We start from the raw sequence: 20,644 nt of genomic DNA, 5'->3' as shown, positions 1-20,644 counted from the left end.
TGTCTTTGGGCTACAAACTGCTTCAAGGGACAGATAATCCAGTGCATCAGTGCTTTAAACAATAAAGAAGCTTTTAATGTAAAAGTCCAGGTAGGCAGTCCAGGATTGATATATGCAAGTTTCACGGTTGCCAGGGACTGGTTCTGTCCATCTGGTGCTGTCATCTTCCACAGTCGCCTTCCACTTAGTGACCCACATGACTCCTTTGCTGCTGCTTTCCACAATCAGCTGGAAAGGGAAGGAGAGGGCCACAAACCCCTTTGACCAAACCCAGTCACATGGCCACACTTAATTGCAAGGGAGGTTGGGAAAGATCCCTTATTCCATGGCCGTATATTCAGCTAAAAACCAGTAGTTAAATTACTGAGGGAAAGGAGAACAGATATTGGGTTACAGTTTTGCCATCTTTGACTCACATGGCTAGATCGCAGCAGAAGAACAAGGCTAGGAAACAGGCAGTGCCAAATTTTAGAGCAGGTTCTCATCGGGGTATAGTATTTACTAGTGTAATGGTGAGAATTTCCATGTTGTATGTGTTGCTTCTTTCAGCTCCTGCTGCCATCCATGTCTGTCTAGCTGTCTTGCCTTCACCTTCCTGTGACCTTGCTTGCTTGAGGTGTTGTCCTAAAGAAATTCTTGAAGTTATACCGGGGACCAAAGTCTGAAACGTTATCATTTTATAGTTACAACACACCTCTTCTCTTGATGGGTATAGCCCATGGGAAGAGAGTCTTTGATTTGCTCACAAGGAGCTGGATTTAATTGACTCCTATGCAGAAGAGGAATTGGAGTTAAAATTAAATTCTTATTTGACTCAGAGATTAGATATGTGCTCTTACTATGATATGCTTCCAGTAGGTCATGTATATGCTCTAGAGCAGGAAAAAAGCGCTGAGCACAGGATGATAGCAGATGGCTTGAAGCTGGCAATTTAGAATGAACAGGTCTTATTTGATTAAATTGCCATATTAGCTTTGGTGCCTGCTTTGTGAAATTTGTAGGGTTGTAAAGTCTGAAGGAAGGACTTTTTTTTATTCATTTATTTCTTGTCTTAGCACAGTCCCTGCTCAGAGCCAGTGTCCGATTTGACAGTCCTCATTCTCCAGCTTCATATTTTATATTCAATCCGTTACCTTTTAATAGGAAGATAATCCTTTTCTTTCTTTTTTTCTGGCTGCACTATATGGCTTGTGGGATTTTAGTTCCCCAACCAGGGATCGAACCTGGGTCCTCAGCAGTGAGAGCTCAGATTCTCACTGGACTGCCAGAAAATTCCCAAGAAGATATTTATTGACATTGAGGAAGCAGTTAAATATAGTTTTAGTGAAAACTTAAAAAGATTCTTAGTCACTGCTGGAGTTTAGAGAAAATTTGGAGAAAAATACCATCTTGGCATTATCATGTCATAGTATTGATTAATTTAGAATGGCTCTGAGCCCAAGAACTATGTAAATAGAGTCATGTGGATGTAATTCTGTGCCCTTTTAAGACAGAGTATGAGAGCCATGTGTGTGCACCATGAAGACAAAGCAGGCTTACCCTCAGCTGAGAGCCTGTAAGCGTCCCTCACTGCCAAAGGGACCAGGTATATATTCCTCGGAATGAGGGGGAGGCTGCAGGCTGGCCTGTCTCCCTGTCTGACCTCACCTACTTCTGTCCCCCATGGGACGCTTGCCTTGTCTGGTGTGTGGACCTTTCTTCTGTGCATTCTCCAAGATTCCCCTCCTTGGCCCTGTCACCTGGTCAGGACAGTCAGGACCAACCCTGTCCTGTGGCGTGATTCAGATGGCTTCTGTATCATCGTATTTTCACTCCTTCCCTTGAGGCTCTTATTTCCTGTTCTGGACAGGTCTTTTCACACTGAGAGCACACTGTGTGGTCTTGCTCTGCGTGAGGCGCCGAGGCCCCCGCTACCTGCCTGTGCTCCTCCAGCACACAGGAAGTCTTCAGTGAGCGCTGGCCATTGATAGTGATGAGGCAGTGCAGAGAGGACCATCCTGGGTGAACTGGAGGTGGTCCTGGGCTCTGTATGCTTCGCTGTGGGGGACATGATGGTATTGGCTTCTTGTGGAGAGCTTCATGATCCCCGAGAACTATGAAGGAAAGGTCACTGCTCTGTTTGGCCTTTCCCTGATTTCCAGACTGCCACTTCATTGTGTACTGTCTTGCTTTAGGAACTTGAGTGGCTCCCCATTTTTCTGAGGGCCATTTCCTCCAAATGCCTCTACCACTCCTGGGCTTCTGGCGTCCAGAGTGTCTGTTAGCTCAGATCACAGTGGTTGACAGTGTGGGGTCCCAAATCATACCAGAATTCCCATCCAAGCTCCATCATTTACCAGTCCTAACCATGTGACTTTGAACAAAATCCCTTACTTCTCTTTCCCTGTCTAGTTAAAGTGATGGTACCAGCCTTAGGACTGTGGAATTCCGTATTAGCTCTTGCACTTGTTATGCTATTACTTCTATTACTGTAACGATCACACTCGTCACATTGCTGCTGCTGGTTTGTGGATCTGTCTTCTCCTAGGCCGTGGGGATTTTGGAGAGCCAGGATTCCACCCTGACATCCCAGTATGCACAGAGCCAAGCGCAGGTCAGGCATAAGTGGCTCCCTGTCAGCTGGTGTTAAATAGGTGCTAAGTAAATTGGCTCCTGTGAGACGAACTAGATGCTAAGTGGTAGATTTCAAAACCTCTGCATTTTTTTAAGGACAATTTCCTGAGTGTTAGGAAATTACATATTTGTTCAGTGAAGCTGTTAGCAGCACTGTTCTGATGGTTTTTTTTTTTTCTCACCCAAATTGTCTTTAGTTTTCGTTTGTTTGAAAATTCTTTTGATCGTATCCATTAACTATTGACAGATCAACAGAGTCTGTTAAAAATAGAAAAGTGTCACTTATTCATATAGCCTTGCTCATATAGAATTTTTACCAGCCCTAAACGGTAAGAGTTGTGTGGGAAGTTGGGAACAGGCAGCACTTGAGATGCAGGTGGCACTTGAAGTGCAGAAGTTTTGGTGGGAGTAGGGCTTGAGCGCTGCCTGCGGTTTAGAGAGAGTGAGTCTCAGCTTTAAGGCTGATGTTGAGTAAGCCTGGGCTCAAGGTGCCGAGAGCAAGGGTTAGAAGATAGAGGAAAGGGATGGATAAGAGAGAGGTTTTGAGCACTTGGTCTTGGACAGCAAGGAACCCTAGGGGTTATCTGGTCAAAGGAAGGAAAATGGGTTGTGGTGAAGAACATGAGCTCTGGAGCCTTGGAGTCAAATACTAGCTGTATGACTTTGGGCAAGTTTTCTGACCTCTCTGTAAAATGTACAACTTTAAAATGAGGAGGTTAATAGTAATCTTGCTGTTATGTGGAATAAATGGTTTGTGCACTGCTTAAAATTTAGTGAGTGCTAAAATATTAATTCAGAGCTTCCCAAACCATCTGTCATTCCACATTAAATGGGTTACCATTATGCTAATCCCCTCAGACTTTGAATCATACAGTATTTCTGTTTCCTTACTGTGCTACACAGTGAGGGAGCTGGGATGTAGCTGTTAGTGGTGCTGTGCGTTCACGTCCTGGGCGTCAGGGCAGACAGAGGCTGTGCTTCTGCTCTCCCTCCCTCCACACCCGTTGGCTCTACGCTTCATATTAGGGTGTGCTTCAGATGTTTTAATGTTTATAATTTCCCTTTTATCACTATAAAAGCAACATATGTAGATTGGCATACTACCACTATTAATATCTTGATATGTACTCTTCAGATTATTATTGTTATTCAGTTGCTCAGTTGTATCTGATTCTTTGCAACTCCATGGAATGCAGCACATCAGGCTCCTCTGTCCTTCACCATCTGCCAGAGGTTGCTCAAATTCCTGTCCGTAGAATCGGTGATGCTGTCTGACAATATCATCATCTGTTGTCACCTTCTCCTTTTGCCTTCAATCTTTCCCAGCATCAAAATCTTTTCCAATAAGTCGGCTCTTCACATCAGGTGGCCAGAGTATTGGAGCTGCAGCTTCAGTATCAGTCCTTCCAGCGAATATTCAGAGTTGATTTCCGTTAGGATTGACTGGTTTGATCTCCTTGCAGTCCAAGGGACTCTCTGCTGATATATCTATGTATGTTTGGTACCAAAGTGGAAAGTGCGTATTTGCTTTTTGTTTAAACTAACATAAGGTCATTTTCTAATACTCTTCTGTAACTTAGTTTTTTCAGTTAGTGGTCTTCACTGTCCTGTTAATATCTGTTTGATTAACACCCAGTCCATATTCCAGTTTATCCAGTTGTCCCAGAAATCCATCTGCCTCCCAGCTTCCAAAATTTGATTGCTGTTGCAATATCTCCTGTTTGCTTTGTCCTTGTACTTAAAATAAAATTCCCTCTATAATATTGTCTTAGTGGAGTTTCCGGAGGGACCAGAGGTAAATGCATTTGTTTAGTGTGACGTCTTTGAACACTCTTGATGGCTCCTTGTCCAGCTTTTCCTAACTGAAGCTTTGAGGGATGAGTTGGGCATTCCTTCCGGAGCCTCCTAATCCATCTTTACAGCCCACCAACAACAGATGCATCCGTCTTTATGATGAGCTTTTCCCTGTAGCTTCCATCTGATGACCTTAATTATAACTGCTCCTTCCCGTAATAGCCCATCAGATGTTTGAAACGGAGTCTATTACTCCCAGTCATCTTTTCTCCTCACTGGAGATTCCAGGCTTTTCTCACAGGGTAGTTTCTAGTCTCGTCTTCATCACAGTCTGTTTCTTCTGATCTTTTCTATCTTATTTACTTTGGATGTGTGACTTCCAAAGTAAACTCACCTTTCCTGATTGGGTCTAATCAGAGGAAAAACAGGATGAAAGGACTTTCCTGGCGGTCTAATGGTTAGGACTCTCAATGCAGCAGGCGCACGTTCGATCCCTGACCTGGGAACTAAGATCCCGCATGCTGCACAGCACAGCCCAAAAAAAAAAAAAAAAAGTGAAGCTGAGGCTTATGGAGGCAAGGGAGTGTGTTTTTGAAGTCACATGGCCAGTTAGTGACAGAGCAGGATTCAAGCCAAATCCCATGCTGTACCTGGTTCCCCGACATGAACAGTGTGAAATTAGATTATAGTTGAAGGTTAGTGTGAACAGGGCTGTAAAGTAGATGAAACAAGTTAGCTCTCGGGTCCAAAGAGAGTTTAAAATAGAAAGGCCTACTAAACCTGAGATGCTACCCTAAGCCAATGCTTTGTTTTTTGCACTTTGTAACCAGTTGAACATTTAAAACAAGTTAGCTCTAGGGTCCAAAGAGAGTTTAAAATAGAAAGGCCTACTAAACCTGAGATGCTACCCTAAGCCAATGCTTTGTTTTTTGCACTTTGTAACCAGTTGAACATTTTTGCGGCGATTGCTTTCTTCTGAAATTATTTTGGGACGGGGGCTTACTCTCTTGAAAGAGACAAGGTGATGATGTTGGATGTTGTGCCTACAGGTAGCAATACTTGTCCACACACATTCTACAGAACATCATGAGTTACTGTCCCAAACTTACTTGTTCTTTGAATGATATATATGAACTCTTCCCACAACAATAACAAAAATCACTGGTCTTAAAATGTGTCAGTTATTCACAATTTGGAACCCATACCTGATTTTCTTGCATCTCTTGTCTTGTAGGCCTTTGCCCAGTTTGATGCTGAGGGTGATGGTACAGTTGATGCTGAGAACATGTTGGAGGCCCTCAAGAATTCCAGTGGAGCTAACCTTCAGGGAGAGCTGAGCCACATCATCAGACAGCTGCAGGCGTGCTCTCTTGTTCCAGGTGAGGCCCTCATCTGAGGGCTGACTGCTGAAGAATGAGCTTTGCTGTGATATGGGTTGTAATTAGACAAGCTTGTGGGCACCGTGAAATAGTCATGATTTTCTGATAGCCTTCATTAAGCTCATGACCTGAATGTGTGTTGAGTGTAATCATTTCTTGTGTTCCCCACACAGCAGTGGCTGAGCAGTTCTCCCCTCTTTACGAACCTTTGTCATGAGGCCACCTTCCTTACTGGATCTCTCTGTTTCACTCTCTTAAGAAGTCTTCCCTGGCCCCAGTTGTAGGCTTTCTTAGCATTGTGTATTTGTTGTTTTTTTTTTTTTTTTTCCAACATCTAACTGTTCTCGTTAATTAATTATTACTCACTTGTTTGTAAATACTTGTCTTCACTTTTATCCTATGAGCTCCATGAGGGCAGGGAACCTTCTCTTTTACTTCTGCTGAGTCCTTACATTTAGTAGTTTGGCACTTGGTAGGCACCCAGTTTTTTTAATTTTTAGAAAGCCATTGCTCTGAAATTTGTGAGAATAAAAATAGCTTAAAATGAAACTGTACCTCTACATTGTCTCTATGAAAAAACTTTGTAGTTTCTGATGGTTTTATTTAGGGAGCTCAGAAACAGAATCAAAATAAAGTTACCTTTTCTTGTTTTTTTTTCTAGTGAGAAAGCAATTGAGTTTGAAAGGAAAAAATTAAACTTGGCATATCACCCTTTTGGTTCAGTTCATTTTATCCAGGAGCTTTTCTGCTTTGTGCAGTTGGAGTCATAGTATTTAGCACAGAGGATCTCGGGCAGCAGGGAGGCAAACAGACTCGTTGGATCCATAAATGTAACTCTGATTGACCTCTCTGGCTTCCTACTGAGGATGTACTGAGCCAGGGAAGGAGGGTTTCTGTATATTAATGAAGAATGCCTACTTCTGCTCTTCTTCAGATTGTCTTGAATTATGTAATTTTTATAGAGCATTATAGATGGCCTGTACATGTTAATTTTTCTACTGTTCTCCTGGCAGTAAAAATTACACTTTGAATTATGCATAGCTAACTTTTAGCATTTTGTATTGCCCCCACCTCTGTATTAGCAGCATATGGGTAGCATCAGGGGCTTTATTTAAACACCTTAAAGAGGTGTTTTGGGAGGAGAGGACAGGAGTGGCGACCAGGGAATCCACCAGCACTCAGTGTGTTGTTGCTCTGAGTGATCCTGAGGAGCGGTGGGGATTAGGCTAGAAAAACTAGGGGTCCAGATCCCTAATTAGGGGTCCAGACCTTCTCTAGCAGGGTTGTGACTTAGGACTTTCTACTGAAATATTTTGTCTTTTAACTTAAAAGAGTTTTTCTTTTTTAAAATCATAATCCTAGGCTGAAACTTGGTGAGCTGAGCTCACCTCTCTGGTGGAATCCCACTTTCCGGGTCCCTCTGTCTAACCTAAACTGACACTTACTCCTTTCGTATCTCTTTGTATGAGTGCTGAATTGTTAAAAAAGAGACAGCCCATTTACCAGATTCATTACTTATTTCACCATGTGATAAAAGTTTTCCCATTACAAGCATCAGTCTGTTCGGAGCAGATCAGTGCAGTACCAGCAGCGTCATCACATGAAGTCTGGGTATTACCCTGGGTGTCCGTTAAGAAGAACTGTAAGAGGAGATATGCGGGATGGCATAAACTTCTGGGGCTTGGGAAATCAAACCGGGGCCTCCTGGTTTTGTGTAGAGGCCGAACCAGATGGGCCACTTCTAGGGCACAGTTTCTCCTCAGTCTCATGGTTAGCTTCAAAAATTACAGCAGTTTCCTTCTGCTCTAATACAGTCTTTTTGTTTCACACTTAAAAGCAGTCTATCCTGCAGACTTCTGGAATCTTGCTCTAGGTGCCACTCACTTGGGTGTGCTCAGCTTGTGACAGTTCATCCAGTAATACAATGATAATATATGTACTTTTGTTTTAATTAGGAAGTGAAAGAGAAACAAACAAACAAAGAAAACCCTCCCCAGATCTATAAGCATGTCTGAGCTCCAGGAAAAGCTGCCGTGTTTATTCTCTTCATTTAACTGTCTGGGTCATGTGCACCTCAGTTGAAAGCATGTTATTGTAGCTGAACCTACAATAACAAGAGCAATATTCCAGAAGTCCGCAGGAAAAACTGCTTTTAAGTGTGAAACAAAAAGATTTTATTAGAGCAGAAGGAAACTGCTTTAATTTTTGAAGCTAACCATGAGACTGAGGAGAAATTGTGCCCTAGAACTGGCCCGTCTCATTCTGCCTCTTCCCTTGTGGCTCAGCTGGTAAAGAATCTGCCTGCAGTGAGGGAGACCTGGGTTCGATCCCTGGGTTGGGAAGATCCCCTAGAGAAGGGAAAGGCTACCCACTCCAGTATTCTGGCCTGGAGAATTCCATGGACTGTATAGTCCATGGGGTCGCAAAGAGTCGGACACAACTGAGCGACTTTCACTTCAGTTCAGACATGGCCTGTTTTGTGTTTTTGAAAGGTTACTGAGGTTAACATCAGACAGAATGCAGCCAGGGGAGCCACTTAGGATATCCGGGTGGGTGTTTGAATGGAGGTGTTGAGGCCAGAGTCTGGACAGTGACCAGAGGGAGGGACAGATGGAGGAGACTTCCGAGGAGCCACCCCGCAGAGGAAAGACTGGAATGGTGGAGGCAGCGCTTGAAAGCAGTGCAGGGGCTGTTTGCAGCCCCTCCCGTTGGTGTTGCCTTGGCGTGCCACCCGAGCCTCGTTTCCTCGCTTGTAAGAGGAGGACACCAGAACCTTTGGTGCCTTCTCCTCCCCACCCTCCCCCCCACCACTTATTGTGGGGACTGACTGCAATGATGTCTGTGGAAGGACCTTGAAAACGATAAAATGCACTCAAGAATTGTGGTCAGGTTAATGGTTGTATTTTCATTCTTGTTATTTTCTATAGCTTAGTATAAAAGCAGTTACGCCATTACACTCTAACGTGATAAACATTATTCCTAGCCTATATTCAATATGCAAAACTTCTTCAAAAATTTCTAGTTAGTATTTAAATTTATAAATTAAACTTATAAAAATTGGAAGCTTGGATTGAAAGAAATTATCATTATTCTAAGTCTTCTAAAATTTCTGTGAAACTACAGTGAAAAATTGTTCATTTCTTAAAAACGTCTTTACATTTTTAAATGATTAAAGCTAAAACTACCAGAGAGGATTCTTAATGGCTGCTTTTGATTCAGGTAATTCCGCTAGGCCACCAAGCAGGGGATGTGGAACCTATTGTGGTAGGTTCCCAAAAACATCAAAAATGAACTTTTTCTGCTTAGGTTTCATAGACATATTTTCAGAGTCCAAGGAGGGCCTGGATGTCCATGCGGCAATGATCCTGCGCTTCCTGCATCGCAACCGGCTCTCCAGCACCGTCATCCCCTACCCCATGTTGGACCACTGCAATAACATGAGCACCATGAGGGCCTCTGTTCTGAAGGAGTCTCTGGATCAGCTGGTACAAAAAGAAAAGGGTATGTGCGCGGGGGTGGGGCTGTTCTTGAGGATGCCTGGTGATCATTTCATCCAAGTGAGTGTTTATTGACAGAATGAACCGGCACTCCTCCCTGCTTTTATTTCTGAAAACATAGTGACCAGTTTGTAGCAGAAGAATGTGAACCATTCTCCCTTTCCCCTTTCCCTTTCCCTTTCCTTCCCCTCCCCCTCGCTTTATTCTTAACCCAGCTGCTTTCTCATCACCCAGTCTCTGCTCAAATGTGGCAGGCCTCTCCTCATTACTCTTGACTGATGCCCCCACTACCACCACTTCCCCCCTTTGGTCACAATCCCCTTTGCAGGTTTAAAAGTCGAAATGGCACTTATTACCTGAAGTTGTAGCATTATTATTTACTTGCATTTTTGTCGGTCTTATTCGCTTCGTTATCCTTGGGACCCAGAACTATGCTCGCCACACAGTAGGTACTCGGTGAATAGTTGTTGAATAAACGAGGGAAGCCACTACAGACTCACTGGTGACCACAGCAAAAGTTGATGATGCGAATTGGCAGGTCCGTGGAGCCTCACAGTCCAGAAATAGACCCAGCTGCATGTGGGAACATGGTACCAGATGTTAGCATTACAAGTCAGGGTAGGAAGTGAATTAGCCTACAAATTGGGTTAGGGAACTAGTTAGACATTTGGAGAAAAAAATAAAGCTAGATTCTTACCCCACTTAATCAAATAAATTTCAGATGGATTAAAAAGCTCAACCAAAAAGAAAGCTGTAGGAAAAAGTGCAGAAGGAAGGAGTTCCACTTTATAAAAGCCCTGACGTGGGAAAACCTCTCTAAGGAGGACATGAAACTACAGAAGAAAAGATTAGTAAGTTAGACTGTATGTAAATTTAAAGTTCTGTACAGCAAAAACATATCATGCTGCTGCTAAGTCGCTTCAGTCGTGTCCGACTCTGTGAGACCCCAGAGACGGCAGCCCACCAGGCTCCGCCGTCCCTGGGATTCTCCAGGCAAGAACACTGGAGTGGGTTGCCATTTCCTTCTCTAATGCATGAAAGTGAAAAGTGAAAGTGAAGTCACTGAGTCCTGTCCAACTCTCAGTGACCCCATGGACTGCAGCCTACCAGGCTCCTCCGTCCGTGGGATTTTCCAGGCAAGAGTACTGGAGTGTGGTGCCATTGAGTCAAAAGACAAATAACATTTTACAGAACAAAGGTATATTTTGTAACATTGTGACAGTATTTTTTTTTTTAAACTAACTCTGACCTTGGGCAGTTACTTAATTGCCTTAGTTTCCTCATCTCTAAAATGAATTAATACATAGAAAATGTGTAGAAAAATGCCTGGTTCACAGTAAACAGTCAGTAAATATAACTTCTTATGTGTGTGTATATATACATTACATAATATATACAAAATGTATAAATTGATAAGACTTGTGACCCAGTAACAAGTATGAGGATAGACAAAGCCATACTCAGAAACACAAGCGGCTTACAAACAAGTGGCTTAAAAAGTCTCACTCATAATTAAAGAAATGTAAGTTAAAACCCCAGTCCATTCTAAAAGAGATCAGTCCTGGGTGTTCTTTGGAAGGACTGATGGTAAAGCTGAAACGTCAATACTTTGACCACCTCATGTGAAGAGTTGACTCATTGGAAAAGACTCTGATGCTGGGAGGGACTGGGGGCAGGAGGAGAAGGGGGCGACAGAGGATGAGATGGCTGGATGGCATCACCGACTCGATGGACATGGGTTTGGGTGAACTCCAGGAGTTAGTGATGGACAGGGAGGCCTGGTGTGCTGCAGTTCATGGGGTCGCGAAGAGTCGGACACAATTGAGTGAGTGAACTGACTGAACTGAACTGAAGTTAAAACTATAAGTCACCATTTTCATCTCTTGGTTAGTTTTGCAAATATATCAGTGATTTATGCTGTACTACCACCAACCCATGGAGCAGTCCTTGGCCAATTTCTTCTTTATACATGTTGTCCAGTTTAGAAGGAGATTTTTACAGAGCATTTATTTTTCTAGGGCCAAAGCACCAGGAATATTTCTGTTAGATATTTTAAATGACCTTTTTAAAAAATGCTTTGTGAAGAAGATGCCATGATAAAATCTGGTTTTTCTCACAGAGAGCCCTGGAGATCTAACTAGAAGCCCAGAGATGGACAAACTCAAGTCTGTCACAAAGTGCTACGCTTATATAGAAACATCCTCCAACCCTGCAGACATTGACAAGATGACAAATGGAGAAACCTCGTCCTACTGGCAGTCAGATGGCAGTGCCCGCTCACACTGGATTCGGTGGGTGCCATAATACTTGATTCTTGGGTGAAGGTCCAAGTAAATTACCTGCTTTCTTTCTCTTACCCTGTCACTGTGTTAAAAAAATCATTTTTTAAAATTTTGGACTAGTTTTTAACTTAACTGCCTAGTTCTTTTCTTCTTGTGATTATCTGTGAAGATGGTATAAGAATCAAGTTAAAAGAATTATGAAACTATATAACCATGTTTCTATATTCATAAATACAGGTAATTTCTTTACTGGTGTTTTAAGGGAGAAAATTAACATTTGACTAGTATTTATGATACTGACTTCAGATCTTTTTCACTAGTTTTTCAGGAAGGTTAGTGTCACAAGGAATAGGGGATACTTATGTCTGATGTGATTTTAAGATCATTTCTGCACATTTAGTGTATGCAACCAAGTTGGCCAGTGTGGTAGAGAAAGAGGGAATGGGTGGTCAAGAATCCTGAAGTGAAGCTGATGACAATCAACCGTGATGTTTCTATATGTTCTGAAGTGGCTGTCTAAAATATCACCTGTCCCGTCAGATAATGGGCTGATTTCAGTTGGTGGAAATAGAAATACTTACTGTTTTCTCATAAAGGATAAATAAGCTCTTTAGCCATCTATACATGAGCAAAGCTACTCAGTTCTTTGGATACAGTTAGAACTTGCTTCATACTGGGTAAAGGCATTTTATTAGTATGTTCATATTATACTTTCCTGCCTGTACTGGTTTCTTAAAAGGAAATAGAGGGTGTCCCTGGTGGCTCAGTGGTAAGGAATCTGCCTGCCAATGCAGGAGACATGGGTTCGATGCCTGATCTGGGAGGATCCCACATGCCTCAGAGTAACTGAGTCTGTGTGCCACAACTATTGAGCCTATGCTCCAGAGCCTGAGAGCCAAGCCTCCTGAGCCCACATGGCACAACTCCTGAGGCCTGTACCCCTAAAGGCTGAACTCCACAGCAAGAGAAGCCACCGCAGTGAGAAGTCCACGCACACCTCAACTAGAGAGGAGTCCCCACTTGCCACGACTAGAGAAAAGCCTGGGCAGCATCAAAGGCCCAGCACAGCCAACAATAAATACTCACATAAATAAAGTACAAGCATTAGAAAAAAGAACTAGAAGATTGATCTTGAACTGAAAGGAATTTTAGAAACTTAGGAAGGTCATAAGAACTTTGAAACTAGTAGCCAGCTTTTCAAGTTAGTTGCTTTTAGGGGAGTCAGTCTTTGAGTATATATCACCTACAAGATCTTGGAGGTGAGACTTGTGGGCCCTGCCAGTTCTCAGCCTGTATAAACATTTGTCGTTTCTACTCTCTCTTCGTGTTTTCCAGTTTAAAAATGAAGCCAGACGTCGTACTCAGGCACCTGTCCATTGCCGTGGCGGCCACTGACCAGAGCTACATGCCGCAGCAGGTGACCGTAGCTGTGGGGAGGACGGCCGGCGATCTTCAGGAAGTCCGCGACGTGCACATTCCCAGCAATGTCACTGGCTATGTGACACTACTGGAAAATGCCAACATCAGCCAGCTCTGTGAGTCAACCAAGAGGCATCTTGCCCTTCTAACTAAGAGGACTGGAGGGGAGGAAGGAAGGTCCTGTTTTTTGGCAGGAAAATCTCTGAAGTAGAAAGGCTGTTTGTTTTTCTTTGGAGATCTGATTTGCTTCTCATCATGTACCTCAAAGTGGTCATTATTTCACCTATTCAGTGTTTTGAAAAGTTATAGAAAAGCAGTAAAATCTTTTTAAATTAAAAAATTTTTTTTCTTATTAGAAAATTAGAAATATCGACACAAACAAAAATTATTCAAAATCCCACTACTCAGGGATTGTAACTGTGAATTCATTGGTATGGATCATCCTTCCAGACCTTTTCTTATATTTGTGTATGTATATAAATACACACAGACAGACATTTTTTTTTAAAGAAAACTTAAAAATAGGTTTGCATATATATGCATATCTTTACGTATCTTTTTACAAAAGTGGTGATACTTCATTCATGCTCTTTTGTAACTTTTTAACGTGTTGTCTTACCGTACATCCATGCACACCTTTACTTAGTGTTGATTGTGCCTTAATTTTAAGAAGCTTTTGCTTCTTACATTTCAGTTGTTTCCATTTTTATACTATTATAACCTTGCTTCACACAGAGCATTTTGGAAATAATCACAATTCTGTGATTTCTTTCCAGGCTTATTTCATTCAGGGAGCCGGAATGCTTCATGTTTTGTCTCATTCCTCCTAATGCTTTCCTGGGCCAAAAGAAGTATTCTTACTTTGCTCAGAGGAACTGAGGCCTAGGGAGGTAGAGTCTTTGTGTCTCACCCCTAGGCAAAGAAGTAGTTAAGCTTGTGGAGTAGCAGCTTCCTGTCTTACACTGTGGTGGTCTTTTCTCTAAGTTGTGTCCTTTTTAACTTCCCACCTCCTCCTCTCCAACCCAAATAAGAAATTCTGACAGCTCTTAAAAGTGAGTCATGCCTATGTCATCTATTTGGACTTGATTATTAAAAAGAAATCCTCACAACGGCTATGAGCCAGCTGCTGTTTTATAACTAAATCTAAATTTTGGAACTCTAGGAAAAATTCTAGACGTTTTCTTACCATGTGTTTAATCAGGATTTTAAAAATACAGTTTGTGTTGATTTTCAAGAGTCATAAACTCCTATGAAGCATTGTGATGTAAAGATTTAAGCCACCCTTAATTTTGCACGTGATACTTTTGACTCCTTAGATTGGTCACTGCTCTTTTGACGAATTGATTGTATACTTGCTCCATTGCACACACCATTTATTTCTGCCATCAAAATATGTCTTTAGCATTTTCTTTTTGAAATGTGAATTACTATTTTGCTTTTAGTTGGAAGCCTAGCATTTGCTGAACTGAAGAAGTTAATCCAATACTGAATTTGTTGTTTGCGCTTGACAGATGTCCAGATTAACATAAAGCGTTGTCTTAGTGATGGATGTGACACTAGAATTCACGGTCTGAGGGCTGTTGGCTTTCAGAGAGTCAAGAAGTCTGGGGTCTCAGTCTCAGATGCTTCTGCAATATGGTATTGGTCTCTCCTGACATCTCTGGTGACGGCTTCCATGGAGACAAATCCTGCCTTTGTCCAGACAGTGCTGCGCAACACTCAGTAAGTCGCTGTGCTTTCCGGGCCTGCCACGTTGTGCTCTCTCTCCAGCCCTGGAGGACAAGTCATTGAGCGCCCTCTGACCCTCAAGACTCAGTCAGCAGCAGTCCTCGGGTGCCCTGTTGTTTCCTGGTTGTGCCTTCAGCTTCGGTCTTGGGGGAGGGTGGGGCTGGGCCACAAATGCCATTCCTAGCCCTTACCCACTGGGGAACAGCTGCTTGCATTTACATAGTAATTTACATGGGATAAAACACCTTCAGATTCTATATATTTTTTACCCACTTACATTGTAATATGTATGTGTAAAAATTATCCCTATTTTACAGTCAAGTGTACTGTGACCTTTTCTGGGGTACATGATCAAGCAGCGGTGGATTAGCTGGAGGTCTTTGGACCTCAGCCCTAGGTTGAAGGCTCTTTTCACAAGAGTCAGATCTTTTCAAGGACACCAAACTAATCTATTTTTTAACGTAAAGCACCTTTGGAAGTTTTCTTTTAAAAAACTGTTAGGGTGGACTTGCCTGGCTGTCCAGTGTTTAAGGCTGGTGCTTGCATTTCAGACGGTGCAAGTTCACATTTTGTGAGGAGGTACTTGGAGACTCTGTAAACATCACATTCCTCATTTTACTTTACTTGACGTGACTCATGATCCCTATTTCACTCCTGGCGTTGTTATCCATCACAGCATTGCTCCTCAGATTGGCCCAGATTTGGCTGATAGGAACTCAGACAGTCTGGTTTGTGTGTCCTTTGACATGTCCTCATCTTGGAACTCTTCCTTACAACAAAATATTCCAGGCTTACCTTGAATGTTCCTCCCATAGTCCTAGAATTAGCCTTTTTTCTCAAGAGTTGTGGTCACTCTTAGTGGAGAGTTGTGTTTAGGAACTGAACAAACTAAACCAGTCGCTGTCGGAGTGTTCCTTCTCTCAGTGGACACGGCTGGGGAAATATATGTCTGTGTATGAGTAGCAGACACATGTGTATACATAGACACATTGCCTCCTGCATTTGTTTCCCTATCTGTAGCACTGAAAACTCTTGAGTTTACACTGACACTTCTACGCCGGTACTACCACGTTCATTCTGATTGTCTCTCTTTCTGTGTTTGTAGCTCCCTGCTATGACTGTGAGAAACTTGGCTCCCATCAACCCTAGTATGTTTACTTATTTAAAGAGTCCCACTCCATGTAACCAGCCTCCCAGCTCCCCAGCCCTTGCCTGAACTCCCTCCTTAACTTCTCAGGGCTGGCATTCCATGCCGGGCTGTCTCTTTGCTCAGTACCCTGCCCCAGTACCTCACTGAGCCACCATGCGCCCCACGCAGGCACGCAAGAGTGCCTGCCTTGCACAGCCCTACTCTGTGGACTAAATTTTCAGGAAGGAGAAGAGGATGAGTTTCCTACCTTGTTTTTGTGGAGTTATGCCAAGTTGTCGAAGATCGGATATATTTAAAGTTTATATGCCTGATACTGTCTTCACAACAGGTTAGGTGGATTCTCGCTGGATGCCTTCTTTATCTACAGACAGTATTCAGAATGCCGTTCTCAAGTCTAAAATTTTAAAAATAGGTGTTTCTGAGTTAAACAACTCGACTTCCAAAATTTCAAGTGAAGTGACAAACTGAATACCAGAGTCATGTGTATTCTTAAAGAAAACTCTTAAAGAAACTCTTTAAGAGATTCTTAAACTCTTTAACTCTTCAAGAAATTCTTAAAGGAACTCTTTATAAAAAGAAAAGAAATCCCATTAAACAGTTTAGCACTGGGACCCCTGTAGGAAAAAGGCTGATTTATATTATGTACCAGGTTCTCTGTAGGAACACTGTTTCTTTGTAAGAGTTTAATCCAAACAAGCTTCCAACAATGTATTTTTATTTGGTCTAAAATTATATTAATACATTTATCGTTGGCCCGGGTTTGTTCTGATTATGCACCGTACACTCCTAGGAAGGCACTGCAGCACATGCCTCCGCTGTCCCTCTCGCCAGGATCTACAGATTTCTCCACTTTCCTGTCTCCCAACGTTCTGGAAGAAGTGGACAGCTTCCTCATAAGGATTACTAGGTAAGAACTCAAGGTCGATAAGTGGGGTAGGGGGAGATGGGGGGCCAGTGTTGGTGGCAGATAGAGGGCATATGTGCTTGTCAGGTCTTTTTTTTTTTTTTTTTTAATTTTTTTCAGTATTTCATTTTTTAGTGACTGAAGAGAAAGTGAAATAACGGTGTCCTCCATTAACTAGCAATGTCCCCTGACCTCAGGAATTGGGGGTAGGGGCGGAGTAGTCCTCAGATTCAGCCAGGGCAGAGGTGTCACAGTCCAGAACTCAAAGCCCCTCCATTCCTTCACATCCCCAGCCCAGCACCTGCTTGCTTCCATGGGCAGGCCTAACAAGCCTGGTTGTCCATGGACCTGGGAAAGGACACCCTGGTAGCTGATCGAGGAGTCCGTTAGTGTGGGGACACTCAGCTCTGTCACAGCGAGCCCTGAGGACGTTACTGTATTTGAGTACAAACCAGGCCCTGAGACATCTAGACAGTTTTGAAAGTTTCAGGGTAATGTGTTTAAGAAACTAGATAAGCGTGACATGGAGTAGATCTAAAATACGTTACCAGTGCTTGCTTGAAGGAAAAAGCCCTTAGCTGTCTGAGCAAGCCAGGTCATTACTCAAGACTTCTTGATAGCAGGCGCTTATTGCAACAGCTTATTTATTTTTGATTTATAAAGTTGGACTTCTTGAAATTGATAGCATTATTTTATACTTACAGATTAAGGTTACAGAGGTGAGGGTTTTATTTCCTATTCCTCCAGACTGATTTAGTTTTTCTTTAGGATATCTTTTAAGGATTTTGAAAAAGTGTTTCTGATAAATGGATGAAGCGTATGGCAGGTTGATTTTGCTTTTGGTGATCAGTTACACAAAGTTTGAACTACCTGAGTTTTCTCACGTTTTAAGAAGTGAAATGTTTTCTGCTCTTTGTTTGTAGCTGCCGTTCTACACCAGAGGTGGAGCTGACTCTTCTGGCCTTTGCACTAGCGAGAGGAAGTGTTGCCAAAGTGCTGAGCTCTCTATGTACTGTCACTGATCACCTGGACACACACTATGATGCCTCATCCCTCATCTCATCCATGGCATCGGTCAGGCAGAACCTGCTCCTTAAATACGGTAAGTGACCTCGGCAAGGTGCACAAAGATGCATAAAACCATCACCAACTGGGGGACCTTCTGGCATCTTCTTATCTTGTTGAGTAGTAGTTTGTGGGCTGGGTCATTGTACTTATACTGTGGTTTCTGGAGGAACATGTCTTCTTTGACTAGGGTTGATGGGAAGGAGGGAGATATTGGTTCATTTATGGATGCATTAGCAGAAAAGAAACGTGAGTGTCCATTGCGCTGCACTCCCAGGGTTTACTGACCTAATGACTGAGGCTTGGTGGCCATTTGAAAGCCAGACCTGGCGCAAAGACCCTTGTCTTGGAATGCATCCCTCTGCATCCTGGTGATAGCTGATAGCTGGTTGGAATGACATATCTGGGCAGACATACATGCCAGCCACCACTTTCCCTCCTGGGCCCAATGGCAATCCATCTTAGCACTTTTCCACTGATCCAGGTTGGAGCTTCTTTCTTAATCCTCAACACAGGAGTCTGTACAGCTACTCCCAGATGACTGCACTTGACACTTGCCGTCCTAGCCTCTGCGGCTAAAGCTTCTGTCCGCAGAGTACAGCTCTGAATCCCATCCCATCAGAGCACTGTGCTCATTCCTTGTGGTATTTGTTGTTGTTCAGTTGCTCAGTCGTGTACGACTCTTTGCAGCCCCACACACTGTAGCCCTCCAGGCTCCTCTGTCTGTGGGATTTCCCAGGCAAGAATACTGGAGTGGGTTCCCACTTCCTTCTCCAGAGATGATATTTGTACCTTTGCCTTAATATTTCCTAATAGTTTACTTTTAATTTTTTAAGTCAGGGAATAGATATCATGTAAATCCAGTTACCCCCTCCCCAGTTTTGGGAAGATCATCTTTTTGGAGAGGTTGGGACCCATGGCCAGATGGGAGGGATCTATCTGGAAAATATTCTCCAGAAAAGTTTTCGATTCAGTTTAGCTGTCATTTGGGCAGAAAGCCCAAACGGGAGGAATGCCTAGGGGGGCTGTTCATTATTAATAATGTTCTAGTTCCGGTTTGGTTTATAGGTTAATAGGGTTATAGAGTTTTCATTACATTACTAAAACAAAAGAAAATGTTTTTAGATCATTATAGTAAAAGTTGATTTATATAATTTTGAAAACTTCCAAAATTTGCCTGGAGATAATTTTAAGAAATAAGACGTCAAACCCCAAGACACTATTTATGTATGTTTTATTTTATTGATATATTTTAAATGTATTTTTAGTTGGAGGGTAATTGCTTTACATTATTGTGTGGCTTTCTGCCATGTGACAACATGAATCAGTCATAAGTGAGCATACATCCCCTCCCTCTTGAGCCTGCGCACCCCGCCACCCCACCCCGCCCCTACCGTCCCGCCCCCAGGCTGTCACGGGGCGCCCGGCTGGGCCCGTGCTGCGCAGCACCTTCCGCTGGCTGTCTCACAGGGCAGCGTGTATCTGTCAGGGCTACTCTCCCAATTCGTCCCACCCTCTCCTTCCCCTGCTGTGTCCGCAAAACTATTCTCTGTGTCTGAGTCCCTATTTCTACCCTGCAGATAGGTTCATCAGTATTATTTTCCTAGATTCCATAAATATGCATTAATATATGATATTTGTTTTTTCATTATTTATATATTTAAATGCAGTTACAATAAACCTAATTATTGACTCCCAAACAGTGTCTTAGGAATTCCTTTCTCCTCCTGCTCAACACACGACTGTATTAAGTCTGTGTTATTAGTCTGTGTCTTACAATATGCCTTGTTTCTGACTGGTCGTTGTTCTAGAGTGATTCTTTTGGAATGACTTATTCTTTGTTTCTTTCAGGAGAGCGGAAAAGGGTGGTATCGCCTTTTATCTGATATTACTTCCTATGTTAGCTTTGAAATGGGTCAATTTTTGGTTAGCAATCTGGGTGGCCACAGGCTCTCTGTTTCCACTGATGAGCATTCTAGTTTTCATTTTTTCATAGTGCTAGCTTCAGGCTCTCTTGCTTTCTCTCTTTCCTTTGATCAGGGAAACCTCTCCAATTGACTCTTCAGGCCTGTGATGTCAAGGGAAAAGAAGAGAAGTCAGGACCTGAAAACCTCCTTGCTGAGCCATGGACGAGGGACGGTGAGTGGTGGACCTGCGGGGTTTCAGTGAGTGGAGACAGCCACTAGAGGCCCTGTGGAACTGCACTGCGGTCTTTGAGACTTTCAGGACGTGCAGTCTTTGCTGCCGGTGTGTTTCAGTTGGCATCAGTGGTTCCTGAACCGTTTGTGTGATTTCTTTACTACAATGTTGCCATCTGCTAGGTGTCAGTCACCTGTAACAACTTAAAAGTACTTGAATGTTCACATTATACTTTAGGGAGGGGACCACTAGGATGTTATACAGGCAGGTCAAAGGAGAACTCGTTAAGAACTCATGGAGACCAATAAGAATGCTAACATGAATCTACAGATAGCTGCAAAATTGGTCAGTCTTCATAAGGAATAATCAGCTGTGTTCCTTTAGACACAATTTTTATTTCTGTGGACAAGAATCATTTGCATTACTATCATATTGTACAATTTATAGAATTATCAAGTAGCTCAGAGACAATGAAAGGTGGAGAGAACTCAAAAGAGTGGGTTAAATAAACACTTTGGGGAGGCTTCCCAGGTGGCTCAGTGGTAAGGGATCTGCCTGCCAATGCAGGAGACGTGGGTTCAGTCTCTGGGTTGGGAAGATCCCCTGGAGGAGGAAATGGTAATCCATTCCAGTATTCTTGCCAGGAGAATCCCATGCACAGAGGAGCCTGGTGG

At 42.9% G+C, this 20,644-nt stretch overlaps 1 protein-coding gene across 1 annotated transcript in view; it reads left to right on the top strand.

Moving 5' to 3' along the window:
• The window catches only part of ZZEF1 (zinc finger ZZ-type and EF-hand domain containing 1), a 93,342-nt gene that overhangs the window by 2,629 nt on the left and 70,069 nt on the right, over positions 1-20,644 (top strand). Inside the window, exons 2-9 of the mRNA XM_068976732.1 lie at positions 5,642-5,786; positions 9,093-9,287; positions 11,403-11,574; positions 12,901-13,100; positions 14,496-14,706; positions 16,653-16,769; positions 17,690-17,868; positions 19,872-19,970. Coding sequence (XP_068832833.1) covers positions 5,642-5,786; positions 9,093-9,287; positions 11,403-11,574; positions 12,901-13,100; positions 14,496-14,706; positions 16,653-16,769; positions 17,690-17,868; positions 19,872-19,970 — 1,318 coding nt within the window. The remainder of the gene's footprint in view (positions 1-5,641; positions 5,787-9,092; positions 9,288-11,402; positions 11,575-12,900; positions 13,101-14,495; positions 14,707-16,652; positions 16,770-17,689; positions 17,869-19,871; positions 19,971-20,644) is intronic.

This window comes from Capricornis sumatraensis, chromosome 8, assembly GCF_032405125.1.
Source record: "Capricornis sumatraensis isolate serow.1 chromosome 8, serow.2, whole genome shotgun sequence".
NCBI lineage: Eukaryota > Metazoa > Chordata > Mammalia > Artiodactyla > Bovidae > Capricornis > Capricornis sumatraensis.
Note: the sequence above shows the minus strand (reverse complement) of the source record. Positions and strands in the feature narration are given on the sequence as shown.